The sequence below is a fragment of the Nycticebus coucang genome, chromosome 8 (genome assembly GCF_027406575.1).
Source record: "Nycticebus coucang isolate mNycCou1 chromosome 8, mNycCou1.pri, whole genome shotgun sequence".
Lineage (NCBI taxonomy): Eukaryota > Metazoa > Chordata > Mammalia > Primates > Lorisidae > Nycticebus > Nycticebus coucang.
Window position 1 is genome coordinate 82,109,350 of NC_069787.1, and position 13,532 is coordinate 82,122,881.

At 39.5% G+C, this 13,532-nt stretch overlaps 1 protein-coding gene across 1 annotated transcript in view; it reads left to right on the plus strand.

The window, feature by feature from the left end:
- The first annotated feature begins 5,017 nt into the window (after window positions 1–5,017).
- Window positions 5,018–13,532, plus strand: part of ITGA9 (integrin subunit alpha 9) — a 458,012-nt gene continuing 449,497 nt past the window's right edge. The window contains exon 1 of the mRNA XM_053599997.1: window positions 5,018–5,164. Within this exon, the coding sequence (XP_053455972.1) occupies window positions 5,019–5,164 (146 nt within the window). The 5' untranslated portion in view covers window position 5,018. The remainder of the gene's footprint in view (window positions 5,165–13,532) is intronic.

Consider the following 13,532-nt stretch of genomic DNA (forward strand, 5'->3'; position numbering starts at 1 on the left):
TATTTGCTTATTGTGTTTCTTCTTAAGTTGAAGTCTATTTCAAAATGGTTAAGAATCCCTGTTCTATTGAGGAACTATTTGTCAAGATAGCTAAATGCTGTGCGTTTAGAAAGATTTTTGTGTTCAAAGTTAGTATAACCAAGTTAGAAAGGATTATGGAAACAAGAAATACTTCATGGTATCTGATTTAGGAACCTCCTTGGAAATGCCTCTCCTCTCTGGAATAGACTATACCTTCATTCTTTTTAAATTTAGAAATTTCTGGGCACCAATAGGTAGGAACTATTCAAAGGGTTTCACACACCCTTCACATTCTGGGAAACACGGTACTGAATATCTAGCTATTACCTAACTTCTGCCTCAAGGTGGAATCTCAATTATCCAACCAGCCTGGATTTTATCTCTGTTTCTGAATTTTACATTGTGATACAGTGGGGGAGTTTTGAGGGTTAGGAAGATCAAGAGGGTCTTCCTTATTATTCCAGTAAGGTAAGAGGATCTTCCTACCCTTTTAAAAAACATACCATGTGACAAACATAACAATTTGTACCCTCATATTAATCTGAAATTAAAAAGAAAGAAAAAGAATATCAAGGAAAAAACCCATATCATGGTTTATTTAAATTGGCACAATTTTGCCCACTGAAGGATTTCTGGCAAGGATGATTTCTTACCTTTTTATCTTTTTCTAGGGTAGAAATGGTGGGCCCCCAGTGAAATCCATATGTAACTTTCTGTACTTTCTCCTTTTATAGAGAAAAGCATGTCTTTTAAGAGTAGAGATTTGCAAACTTTTTCTACCAAAGGCCAGATAGTAAATATTTTGGGCTTTATAGGCTATATAGTTTCTGCTGCAGCCTCTCAACATGTTCATTGCAGTGCAGAAGCAGCCATAGACACTACATAAAAGAGCATAGCTATGTTCCCGTAAAACTTTATAAAAGCAGGTGGTAAGCTGGATTTGGCTGGGTTTGGCAGGATTTGGCTCGTAGACTATGGTTTGCCAAACCCTGAGAAACAAACAGCTGGATTTTAAACATGGGGGGAAGGGTAATAATTGGTTAATATGTATATATGAGTTACTTAATTTTCTCCAATGTGGGTATGCAGCCCCTCTTTCAGAAAGTGTACAGCAAACTCACTTCACCTTGATTAAGTGAAACTGATGGCCATTAGTCTAAATCAGGTGTCCTCAAACTGCAGCCCACGGGCCACCTGAAGCGGTGTGAATTGTATTTGTTCCCGTTTTGTTTTTTACTTCAAAATAAGATATGTGCAGTGTGCATAGGAATCTGTTCATAGTTTTTTTTTTTAAACTATGGTCCGGCCCTCCAACGGTCTGAGGGACAGTGAATTGGCCCCCTGTTGAAAAAGTTTGAGGACGCCTGGTCTAAATGAAGTAAAAAACCACCACATGTTCTTTAAGTGGGAGTTAAGCAATGGATGTGTATGTCCATACAGAAGGGCATAATGAACAGGAGAGCAGGGGAGTGTAAATGATGAAATCTATTGAGTACAATGTACACTGTTCATATGACAGGTATACTAAAAGCCTAGACTTTTCCACTGTTCATCTACATAATAAAAAACCACTTGTACCTCCTAAATCTATTTAAATTTCTTTTTCTTTTTTTTTTTTTTTTTTGCAGTTTTTGGGCAGGGCTGGGTTTGAAACCACCACCTCTGGCATATGGGGCCAGCGCCCTACTCCTTTGAGCCACAGGTGCCGCCCTAAATCTATTTAAATTTTTAAAGAACTGTGGTCAAGAAAGAAAACAGGGAATGTAGAGTTTCCTTTAAATTAGAAGTTCAGTTAAGTAGACAACTAACTAGAGGTTTTTTCAATGCAGTGTAAATAAAATTTAACTTGCAAAAAAATAAAGGGAAGAGGGTAAAGCATTATATTGTGTTCAGTTTCAGGATGTTAGGCCCATCTGGGAACTTTCTCAATGATTCCCAGTAACTGGGATTCTATTGATAACCTGAGAAATGCCATAGAGTTTTTCTAACAATAGTTCAGGACATGTTTGCATTATAGGTTATGGTGTGCTGAGTACTTTGTCTTCCACTCTCTGATTGATACTTGGAGACAAAAAATCTGAGGCTTAGGGTGACCAAAAGTTGACCTAAAGCCACAGGAAGAAGCTGTAATCCCAGCACTTAAATCCAAACACTGAAGCTCTAAACCCAAGACTTTCTCCAAAAAGGTTGGTGCAGTCAATGGCCAAGAAATTTGGGTGAAGTCTTTGAAAGGTGTTAGACGCTGTTAAGATATTCTTTAGCTAAAATTTTGGCTAATTTTATAGTTACTAGAACATGTAGCTTCTTTGTTTAGGTCAGGTGTCCTGTGAATTTTGGTAGGGAACAACCTTGTTGACTGTTGTTGAAAATTGTTGAATTAGGCATTATTAAATTAAAGGACTGGAACATGATTTCTTATTTTCTAATATATAGGTGTTAACATTTTTTCTTTCAGAAATTTAGTGGCCACAAAATTCATGCCTAGAGTAAGTAGCACACATAGGCTATGAGCTGAAATACTGTATTTAGATGGGATTTTTTTCTTTATGCAAGGAAAAAGCAGATGAACAAAAAAGACCTCTCATATTTGTTTTCTGATTCTGAAAGAAATTTAGGCCCATTGCAGATTTAATTTCTACATTTAGAAATTTAGAAAATTTGGAAAATAAAGTAATAATAATAATCCTGCAGAATAACCTGCCAAGAAATCATTGTTACTACTTTGATACATTCATGCAGTCATGGAGTGGTTTTCCTAATATGGAAAGGGATGGAAGACTAGGCTGTGTGTGTGTGTGGGTGTGTGTATGTGTACATAGATCCATGTATTTGTATGTCTATAGGGAGATTCATAAGAGTTTCTTTGAAACTATCTTTGATTGCATGTATTTTATCTTATGGATATACTCTTGTTTAACTCATTTCTCTACGTGTTAGACATTCAGATCATATGTCATCACTTTTTTTATAGTCACTTTCCTTAAGTCCTTCATCATGATCTTACTGTCAACAGTGTGAAAACACTTGTAAAACTAATCAGGACCTGCTTGTCTTTCCCTCAGCAGCTGTTGCTGCCAAACAAACCCTCAACATCTTCGAGGTTAATGTGTGGCAGGTTTGTCTGGTACCATTTCCCCTAATATTCCAAAGATGTGATGCACAGGTGAATGTTCTGAGTCCATACACTGTGAACATCACCTTTCAAAACTGGACTTCACCCAAATTTGAAATGTCCAAGATGACTTGAAGTAGTAGTACTTAAACCATACTTTCCAAGGTGAGGGTGGGTGAGGGTGCGTAGGTGCTCTGTCCTCGAGCCATTTGTTTCTATAACAACAGCTTCCCCTTAATTGGGGATCCTCTTTGTCAGGTTTGTATTATTGTTATGTTCTTTAGAAGTGTTCAGACTACAAAAGTATGAACATCACCTCAGTAACACTTAGTAAACAATAGAGCCATTTAAAAATTTAAAGATTTTTCTGTAAATCATTCTAAAATCCAGATGCAGTTTCATCTCTTCTGATTTTTCCAGTTGCTCACTCCCATATTGCAGGAAGACTTCTTGGTTACCCTACCAGGGGTCCTCAAACGCTTTTTTTTTTTTTTTGTAGAGACAGAGTCTCACTTTATGGCCCTCGGTAGAGTGCCGTGGCCTCACACAGCTCACAGCAACCTCCAACTCCTGGGCTTAAGCGATTCTCTTGCCTCAGCCTCCCGAGCAGCTGGGACCACAGGTGCCCGCCACAACGCCCAGCTATTTTTTGGTTGCAGTTTGGCCGGGGCTGGGTCTAGAACCCGCCACCCTCGGTATATGGGGCCGGCGCCTCACCGACCGAGCCACAGGCGCCGCCCGGGTCCTCAAACTTTTTAAACGGGGCCAGTTCACTGTCCCTCAGACCATTGGAGGGCCGGACTATAGTTTAAAAAAAAAAAAAACTGAACAAATTCCTATGCACACTGCACGTATCTTATTTTGAAGTAAAAAACCAAAACAGGAACAAATACAATCACAGCGCCTCATGTGGCCCATGGGCCACAGTTTGAGGACCCCTGCCCCTGATTAGGCAGCCTTCTCCTATTAAACAGAAGTATGTAGTCTATTTTCCTGTCTGTCCTGTCTCTCTTCTACCTCTTTATGTTGCAAGTGGTAGGACAGATAATTTCAGGGGTCTCTGAGAAAAGTTGATTCAAGATCTTTTGTAGATCATGAGATCCTGGACAAAATGTTTGCTGTAATCATTGGATAAGACTTTTGGGATATCTTGGGAAAGATGATAAGGGTATTTGGGGGGCAACTAGAAAGGAAATGAATATTTATGATCCATTGTTTAGATTGTGGTAGATTGGGTTATTTTTTTCCAATTCTTCATTCCCTTTCTGTATTTGGATTTTGAAACCATGTACTTTGTTATATGACTTTGCAGTATCTCCTGGTAAAGTTTATTTCTCTCCTGGCATTGGGTTTAACTACGTGACTTTGTTACCTCCAAAGAGAGGGGTTTTGTGTGTATCAAAGCCAAATTGGTTATAGCAGGGAGTCTTGTTAGCTTGGCATAACTAAGGATCACATTGGGGATAATTCCCAAAGCAGTGTGTTCTCAGACACATTGGGAGGATTTGGGTTGGTTTTATAGTCAGAGGGTAAAGAGGTGTGATCTGATTGTATCCTATAATGAGTGATGCCAGGAATTGTGCTCTGATTGGATCCTGGGGTGATCCAGGATAATGAGGTCCATGGGGTGATGCCAGGGCTGGATCTGATTGGATTTGGGATCCTATCATGTAATGCCTTCTTAATTCAGTCGTTGCTTCTCACTCCAGTCTGAGCACTTAGCTTCTACCTGTGGTTAACACACTTGCTTCATCTGGGCATGCTCAGGTTAGTGACCTTGAACCTGGGGGTACTTGGCTGCTGAAAAACAACTTACAACATTGTTACATAAAGGTTGAGCCAAATTGGTCTGATGCAGTTACAACTTTAAGTTAGTGAGTTTAGAATGGACAGGACACATCTCAGGAAAAGTTTTGAGATCTCTTGCTTGGTTCAGCCATTGCTCTTTTTTCTCGCCATTACATTGAGATATGGCTTGTTCCTTCAGTTTGTGCCCTGGAAGAATGTGGACATACGGAGCAGACATGTAAGGTGAGTGAGAAATAAACACTTGTATAAACACTGTTGTAAGCCACTGAGATTTGGGCATCATTTGTTATGATAGCGTAACCTAGTGAAAGCCAACTAAGGCATTGTGCATACTAAACAAAACATAGTCAACGCACGTACACACACAAACCAAGTTGTAGGACAGTGTGTTGTCTTGATTTAGACTATATTATGTCTTGGTATAGATTTCCTTACCCTGTTTAGGATTTGCTCAACTTTTTGAATCTGTATGTTTATATCTTTGACAAATTAGGGAGGTTTTCAGCCATTACTTCTTTGGGTGTTTTTTTCAGCCCTACCCTTTTTCTCCTCTCCTTTGGGGATTACAGTGACACAATAGAATATTTTTTAGATAGTCCCACAATTCCCCGAGGCTCAGTTCATTTCTTTTTTCATGTTGTTTAGATTGGGTAATTTCTGTTCTTTCTTCAAGTTCACTTGTACTTTGTTCCCTTCATTTTGCTATTGAAAGTATCCGTTGTATTTTTTATTCCAGGTATAGTTCTTAAATTCTCTCTTGGCTCTTTATATCTGTTTCTTTGGTGAGACTTTGTTTTCTTGTCTCAAGCATGTTTATAATTGCTCACTGAAGCATTTGTATGATGACTGCTTTAAAATCTTTGTCAGCAAGGCTCTGAGGTGGCTGACTAGAGACAGTTGCCAAATTATCTTAGAGGGAAGGAAGAGTTTGAGATAAATGAAAGGAAGTAACAGGCATAGCTTAGGTGTAGTTCAGAGGGAAAAGCACAGAAGACATTGGGGACTTCATGGGAAGAAACTGTGAAGGAGAATTGGGTGGAAAAAAGATACTGGCAAAGAGCAAGAGAAACTCAGAGCCCAGGGAAGGGGTCAGTGGGGGTTTTATTTCTCCTTTCCATGTACCTTAAACTGCCAAGTTGCTTAGAAGCTTTTTCACCCTCACAATCCCAAGTGCTCTTGCAACCACTGATCTGGGACCTTCTTGAAAATAAAGTATTGGGCTTCTAGCCCCTTTGGGGTCTCCCCTCCCCTCCCCTACCATGGTCCAGAGCAGAGAAGGCAGACACCATACTTTTTCTCCACCCACATATTCCTTTGACCACTCCAAAGAACTCCAGCCTTCATTTCATATCATCTGGTCCCATACAGGTGGTTCCAATGCCTGCCAAGACTGGGGTGGGGGTAGGGGGAGGATGCCCAGAGAACTTGTCTGATTACAGAGCTTGGACATTCCATGCAGACTTCCTTCCAGGGAATTGATCAGAGGAGCCAGAGTGCTGGGTTTCTTCCTTTCAGACTCTTTTCCTTCCCTGCCCCTTCCCTACCCACTGCAGCTGATATGGTCAATTGAGCTGAGACTTTCAAAAGTGGCTGCATGAGCCTCAGGGGGAGGGGAGCTAACTGGTTCTCAGAGCCTGGCCTGTGTGCTTGAGACTGGCACTGTCAGCCGGAAATGAACCTAAGTCACATGGAACTGTCCCCTCCCAGCCATGGCTGAATCAGAGGTAGGGCTGAGAGGATGTGAGTGAAGCATCAGACATGCCTGAGGCAAGCTTTCGGACCCCTATGAGCCCGGGAGTTAGAACCAAACTTCTTCCATAAATGCATGAAGCATTGCAGACTGTCCATTCATTAAACCAGAAGTAGAAAAACTCAGTTCCCTGACTTGGGAAAGCAAAAGATGGACTTAGCCCAGGTCAGTGGATAGAAGAATAGCTGCCTGTGAGTGACTCAAGACTGAACCTGTACTGTCTGAATGTGTGAAGTTCAGATTCACACCACCTGGGTGACGCAAAAACACAAAGTCACACAGAAAGCAACAAGCAAGGAACCCATAGAATCAAAGCGTAAGTGAAAGAGAAGCTGTCCTATAAAGATGCCTGTATATCCCAGAGTGTTGGAACTCCCATGGAGACTCACCCCACTAACGATAAGCTAGCAGGGATGATTACAGGCCATGAGAGGAAACAACAGCAGATACACACACATAGAATTAGAAAGAAAGATGATAAAATAATCTGGAAGAAGCTTTAATCAGGTACACAGAGGAAAGCCTAGGTATTATAGGAACCAAGAGGAAGCATCTGGAGAGGATGACACCTGATGTGAGTGCTAGGAGAGGAGTAAGGAGGGAGTGGTGAAATTGGGGAAGGTGTCCAAGGCAGAAAGACCAAAGGTAAGAAATAGCTGGGTTTGTGTGTGAATGTGGCCCCACACAAGTGAGAGCTGTTGGCATAGAAAGTGTGAGGCAGACAGGGACCAGATGAGGCCACATATTCTTTGCAATTTTTAATTTATACACACTGGATATTGCTATGTTGCCCAGGCTAGCCTTAAGCTCAAACAATTCTGCCTCGGCCTCCTAATAGCTGGGACTGTAGATGCGTGCCACTGAACCCAGCTTTATTTCTTAGACTTTATCCTTGAGTGCAAAAAAGACAACATCAAGATAGTCTTGGATGTTTTTCAAGCCATTTATCTCCTTCCTTGAAAATTCAAGGCCGGTTTTGCATCTAGAATCTTGTAAGCAGCAGCTTTTCCCTGTGTGGACTCTGAAAAATGAAATGCATGTGGGGTGTTTATTGATCAAGCTGAATGTAATGCATGAAGTAATCTGGGCCTCTCAGAGGAGGGGAAAAGAAGGAGTTGTCCGCAGTCAACTTTGTTTATTGGAGTTGTGTGTACTCCATTGCTCGCCATCTGGGCCCAGGAAAGGAGGTTATAGCCAGCTGACCTTTGCCACCAAGGCCCATAGTCTAAACAGCTTCACAGGCAAGGATTTGGGTGAAGACTCCAGGTCCCTGGGCCCATTGCTCAGTTCTTACTGAATTGATCCACAAACAGAGCCCACACACAAGATGGGAATTCTGTTCCACATCCAGCTTAGGGTGTGAATGACTGCAGTTGAACCAAATGAATGATTGGAGAATGACCTAAAGGGAGGGAAAGCATTGTCTGTTCCTCTCAAGAATGGATCAGCCCCAGCCCCCCGTCTCCCACGCCTCTCTCTGCCTGGTTTTGGATTGTGGAATAATTGCCAACAAGCATTTTTCAAACCCAGCCTCACTTCCACTGGCTGACTTCTCCAGAATATCACAAAGGATTGGTTCAGGAGTGGACCCACCCTTAGGCTGTAGTATAGGGAGGGTGAATCTCAGAAAGGGGGCTTTGCTGGTGGTCTGTGTAATGTGTGGGATATGGAGAAGGCCAGGCAGGATATGGAGAATGGTTTAAATCCAATGCAGTCCATCAAGTCTCTTAGAATGCCTGGTAGGGGTGCAGCTGGCCCTCTTCCTGTACCTGTAGCAGATACAACTATTTTTTATTTATTTAATCATAGCTATTTTTTATTTATTTAATCATAGTGTACATCAATGCATTTATGGGGTACAATATGCTGATTTTATATACAATTTGGGATACTTATATCAAACTGGTTCCGTAATTATTGTGTTAAGACATTTATACTCTACACTTAGTAGATTTGACATGTACCATTGTAAAATGTACCATAGGTGTGGTCCAACCAATTCCTCTCCCTCCACTATCTTCCCTTCTCCCCCCTTCCCACTCCTCTTTCCCCTTCATTCTGACTTGTATTTGGGTTATAGCTTTCATATGGAAGTTGGGTGCTTATATATTGGTTTCATAGTAGAGCTGAGTACATTGGGTACTTTTTTTCCATTCTTGAGACAATTTGCTAAGAAGAATATGTTCCAACTCCATGCAAGTAAACATGAAAGAGGCAAAGTCTCCATCTTTTTTAAAGGCTGCATAATATTCCATGGTGTACATATACCACAATTTATTAATCCATTCATGAGTCGATGAGCACTTGGGTTTCTTCCATGACTTAGCAATTATGAATTGGGCTGCAATAAACATTCTGGTGCAAATACCTTTGTTCAAAAGTGATTTTTTGGTCTTCTGGATATATATCTAGTAGAGGAATTGAAGGATCGAATGGCAGGTCTATTTTTAGATCCCTAAGTGTTCTCCAAACCTCTTTGCAAAAGGAATGTATTAGCTTGCATTCCCACCAGCAGTGCAAAAGTATTCCCTTTTCTCCGCATCCACACCAACATCTAAAGTTTTGGGATTTTGTGATGTGGGCTATTCTTACTGGAGTTAGATGATATCTCAAAGTGGTTTTGATTTGCATTTCTCTGATGATTAAGGATGATGAGCATTTTTTTCATGTGTCTGTAGGCCATGTACCTGTCTTCTTCAGAGACGTTTCTATTCAAATCTCTTGCCCACAGTGAGACGGCATCACGTCTTCTTTTCTTGCTAATACATTTGAGTTCTCTGTGGATTCTGGTTATCAAACCTTTGTTGGAGACATAACCCACAAATATCTTCTCCCATTCTGAGGGCTGTCTACTTACTTTATATACTGTGTTCTACGCTGTGCAGAAGCTTTTTAGTTTGATCAGATCCAATAATGTATTTTTGGTGTCACTTCAATTGCCTGAGGAGGGCAGGGGTCCTTGCTTTATGTACTGTGTTCTTGGCTATGCAGAAGCTTTTTAGTTTGATCAGATCCAGTAATATATAATAATAATGTATAAAATATTCTCCCAGGCTAATCTCTTCAAGTGTTTTCCCTGCATTCTCTTCTAGTATTTTTATAGTTTCATGTCTTAAGTTTAAATCTTTTATCCTGTGTGAATCTATTTCTGTTAATGGTGAAAGGTGGGGGTCCAGTTTCAGTCTTCTACAGGTCGCCAGCCAGTTCACCCAGCACCATTTGTTAAATAGGGAATCTTTTCCCCGCTGAATGTCTTTGATAGGTTTATCAAAGATCAAATGACAATAAGTAGCTGGGCTCATCTTTTGGTTCCCTATTCTGTTCCATATATCTACCTCTCTGTTTTTGTGCTAGTACCATGCAGTTTTGATCACTATTGATTTATAATATACTCTGAAATCTGGTAGCATGATTCCTCCTGATTTGTTTTTCTTTCTGAGTAATGTCTTGACTAATCGAGGTTTTTCTTGATTCCATATGAAACAAAGCATTATTATTATTTTTTTTTAGGTCTTTAAAGTATGACAATAGTGTTTTATAGGGATTGCATTAAAATTGTAAATTTCTTGGGTAGAATGGACATTTTAACAATGTTGACTCTTCCCAGCCATGAGCATGGTATGTTTTTCCATTTATTAACATCCTCAGCTATTTATTTTCTCAGGGTTTCATAGTTCTCCTTATAGAGATCTTTCATGTCCTTTGTTAGGTGAACTCCCAAATATTTCATCTTCTTTGGCACTACTGTAAAAGGAATAGAGTCCTTGACTGTTTTTTCAGCTTGACTGTTGTTGGTATATATAAAGGCTACTGATTTGTGAGTATTGATTTTGTAACCTGAGATGCTGTATTCCTTGATTTCTTCTAAGAGTTTTGTAGTTGAGTCCCTGGGGTATTTCAGATATAGAATCATATCATCTGTGAAGAGTGAAAGTTTGATCTCCTCTGATCCTATTTGGATACCCTTGATCACCTTTTCTTGCCTAATTGTGATGGCTAGGACTCCCATTACAATGTTAAAAAGCAGTGGAGACAATGAGCATGGCAACCTTGCCTGGTTCCTGATCTGAGTGGAAATGTTTTCAATTTTACTCCATTCAATATGATATTGGCTGTTGGTTTGCTGTAGATGGCCTCTATCAGTTTAAGAAAAGTCCCTTCTATACCTATTTTCTTAAGTATTCTGATCATAAAAGGATGCTGGATATTATCAAAAGCTTTTTCTGCATCAGTTGAGAGAATCATATGATCTTTATTTTTAATTTGTTTATGTGATGCATTATATTTATGGATTTATGTATATTGAACCATCCTTGAGACCCTGGGATAAAACCGACTTGGTCATGGTGTGTAATTTGTTTAATGTATTGCTGGATTCTGTTTGTTAGGATCTTATTGAATATTTTTGCATCTATATTCATTAAAGATATTGGTCTATAGTTTTCTTTTCTTGTTGGGTCTTTTCCTGGTTTGGGGATCAGGGTGATATTTGCTTCATAAAATGTGTTGAAAAGTATTCCTTCTTTTTCTATGCTTTGGAAAATGTTGAATAATATAGGTACTAGTTCCTCTTTAAAGGTTTGTTAAAATGCTGATGTGAAGCCATCTGGTCCTGGACTCTTCTTTTTTAGGAGATTTCATATAGTTGATGATATAGTACTTTTCCAATTCTTTCTGGCTAAGACTAGAAAGGTGGCATGCTTCCAAGTATTGGTCAATTTCTTTCAGATTTTTATATTTCTGAGAATAGAGTTTTTTTGTAGTATTCATTAAGAATTTTTTGAATTTCTGAGGTATATGTTGTTATTTCACCATTGTCATTTCTGATTGATGAAATTAGGGATTTTAATTTTTTATTTCTAGTTAGTCTAGCCAAAGGTTTATCAATTTTTTTTTTTTTTGTAGAGACAGAGTCTCACTTTATCGCCCTCGGTAGAGTGCCATGGCATCACACAGCTCACAGCAACCTCCAACTCCTGGGCTGAAGCGATTCTCTTGCCTCAGCCTCCCGAGTAGCTGGGACTACAGGCGCCCGCCACAACGCCCAGCTATTTTTTGGTTTGCAGTTCAGCTGGGGCCGGGTTTGAACCCTAGTATGGGGCCGGCGCCTTACTAACTGAGCCGCAGGCGCCGCCCAGGTTTATCAATTTTATTAAACTTTTCAAAAAACCAACTTTTTGATTCATCGATCTTTTCAATAATTCTTTTGTTTCCAATTTCATTTAATTCTGCTCTAATTTTGGTTATTTCTTTTCTTCTGCTGGGTTTGGGGTTGGAATGTTCTTTCTTTTCCTATTGCTTGAGATGTCCCATTAAGTTGTTGGCTTCCTCTCTTTCCGTTCTCTTGAGGAAGGCTTGCAACACTATAAATTTCCCTTTTAGGACTGCTTTTGCAGTATCCTAGAGGTTTTGATAATTCATGTCATCATTATCATTTTGTTCCAAAAAATTGGCAATTTCCTTCTTAATCTCATCTGTGATCTGGCTATCATTCAGCATAAGATTATTTAGTTTCCATGACTATATGAGTATGCTGATTCCTGTTATTGGTGAGTTCAACTTTTATTCCATGATGATCTGTGAAAATACAAGGAATAATTTCTATTCTTTTAAATTTGCTGAAGTTAGACTTGTGACCTAAGATATGTTCAATTTTGGACGGTGTTCCATGGGCTGATGAGAAGAACATGTATTCAGTTTTGTTAGGCTGAAGTGTTCTATAGAGGTCTATTAAATTCAATTGTTGTATGGTGAAGTTTAAGTCCAAAATTTCTTTGCTTAGTTTCATTGGAGGATCTATCCAACACTGCCAAAGGGGTGTTAAAATCTCAAACTACTATGGTGCTGGAAGATATCAAATTGTTCGTTGGAGGATCTATACAACACTGCCAAAGGGGTGTTAAAATCTCAAACTATTATGGTGCTGGAAGATATCAAATTGTTCATGTCTGTTAGGGTTTCGCTTATAAGTTGAGGAACACTCTGGTTGGGTGCATAAATGTTAATAATTGAAATCTCATTATGTTGAGTAATTCCCTTAACAAGTATGAAGTCCATTTTTGTCTTTCCTTACCTTTGTTGGTTTAAAGCTTAATGTATCTGCAAATGAAATTGCAACCCCTACTTTTTTTCTGATTTCCATTTGCCTGAATTGTAGATGTCCATCCCTTCACCTTGAGTCTGTATTTATCCTTTAAGATAAGATGAGATTCTTGTATGCAGTAGACATCTGGCCTGGGTTTTTGTATCCAGTCAGCCAACCTGTGCCTCTTTAGAGGACAATTTAAACCATTCACATTAATGGAGCATATTGATAAGTCTGGTAGTATTTTCAGTGTCAAGTTTTTTGAAAGACCAGTAGACATTTTTAATCCTTTGCCACTGTGGAAATTGGGTTTTGATCAAAGATTTCTGAGTGAGTTTACTTTGGTGGTAGAGCATTGTGGTGGTCATTGTGGAGGATGGGTCTGCACGTATCCTGAAGAGCTGGTTTAGTTATGGCAAATTTCTTCAACATGTGTATGTCATTAAAGTATTTGATTTCTCCATCACAAATGAAACTCAGTTTATCTGGATACAGGATCCTGGGCTGAGAGTTGTTTTGTTTTAGGAGATTGAAGGTTGATGACCATCCTCTTCTGGCTTGAAAAGTTTCAGCTGAGAGATCTGCAGTCATTCTAATATTCTTCCCCTTGTAGGTTATGACTTTCTTACATCTGGCTGCTTGCAGGATTTTCTCTTTCATATTAACTTGGCTAAGGTAATTACGATGTGTCTAGGGGATGCTTTATTTGGATTGAATCGTGCTGAGGTTCTGAAATTGTCTGCTATCTGAATTTC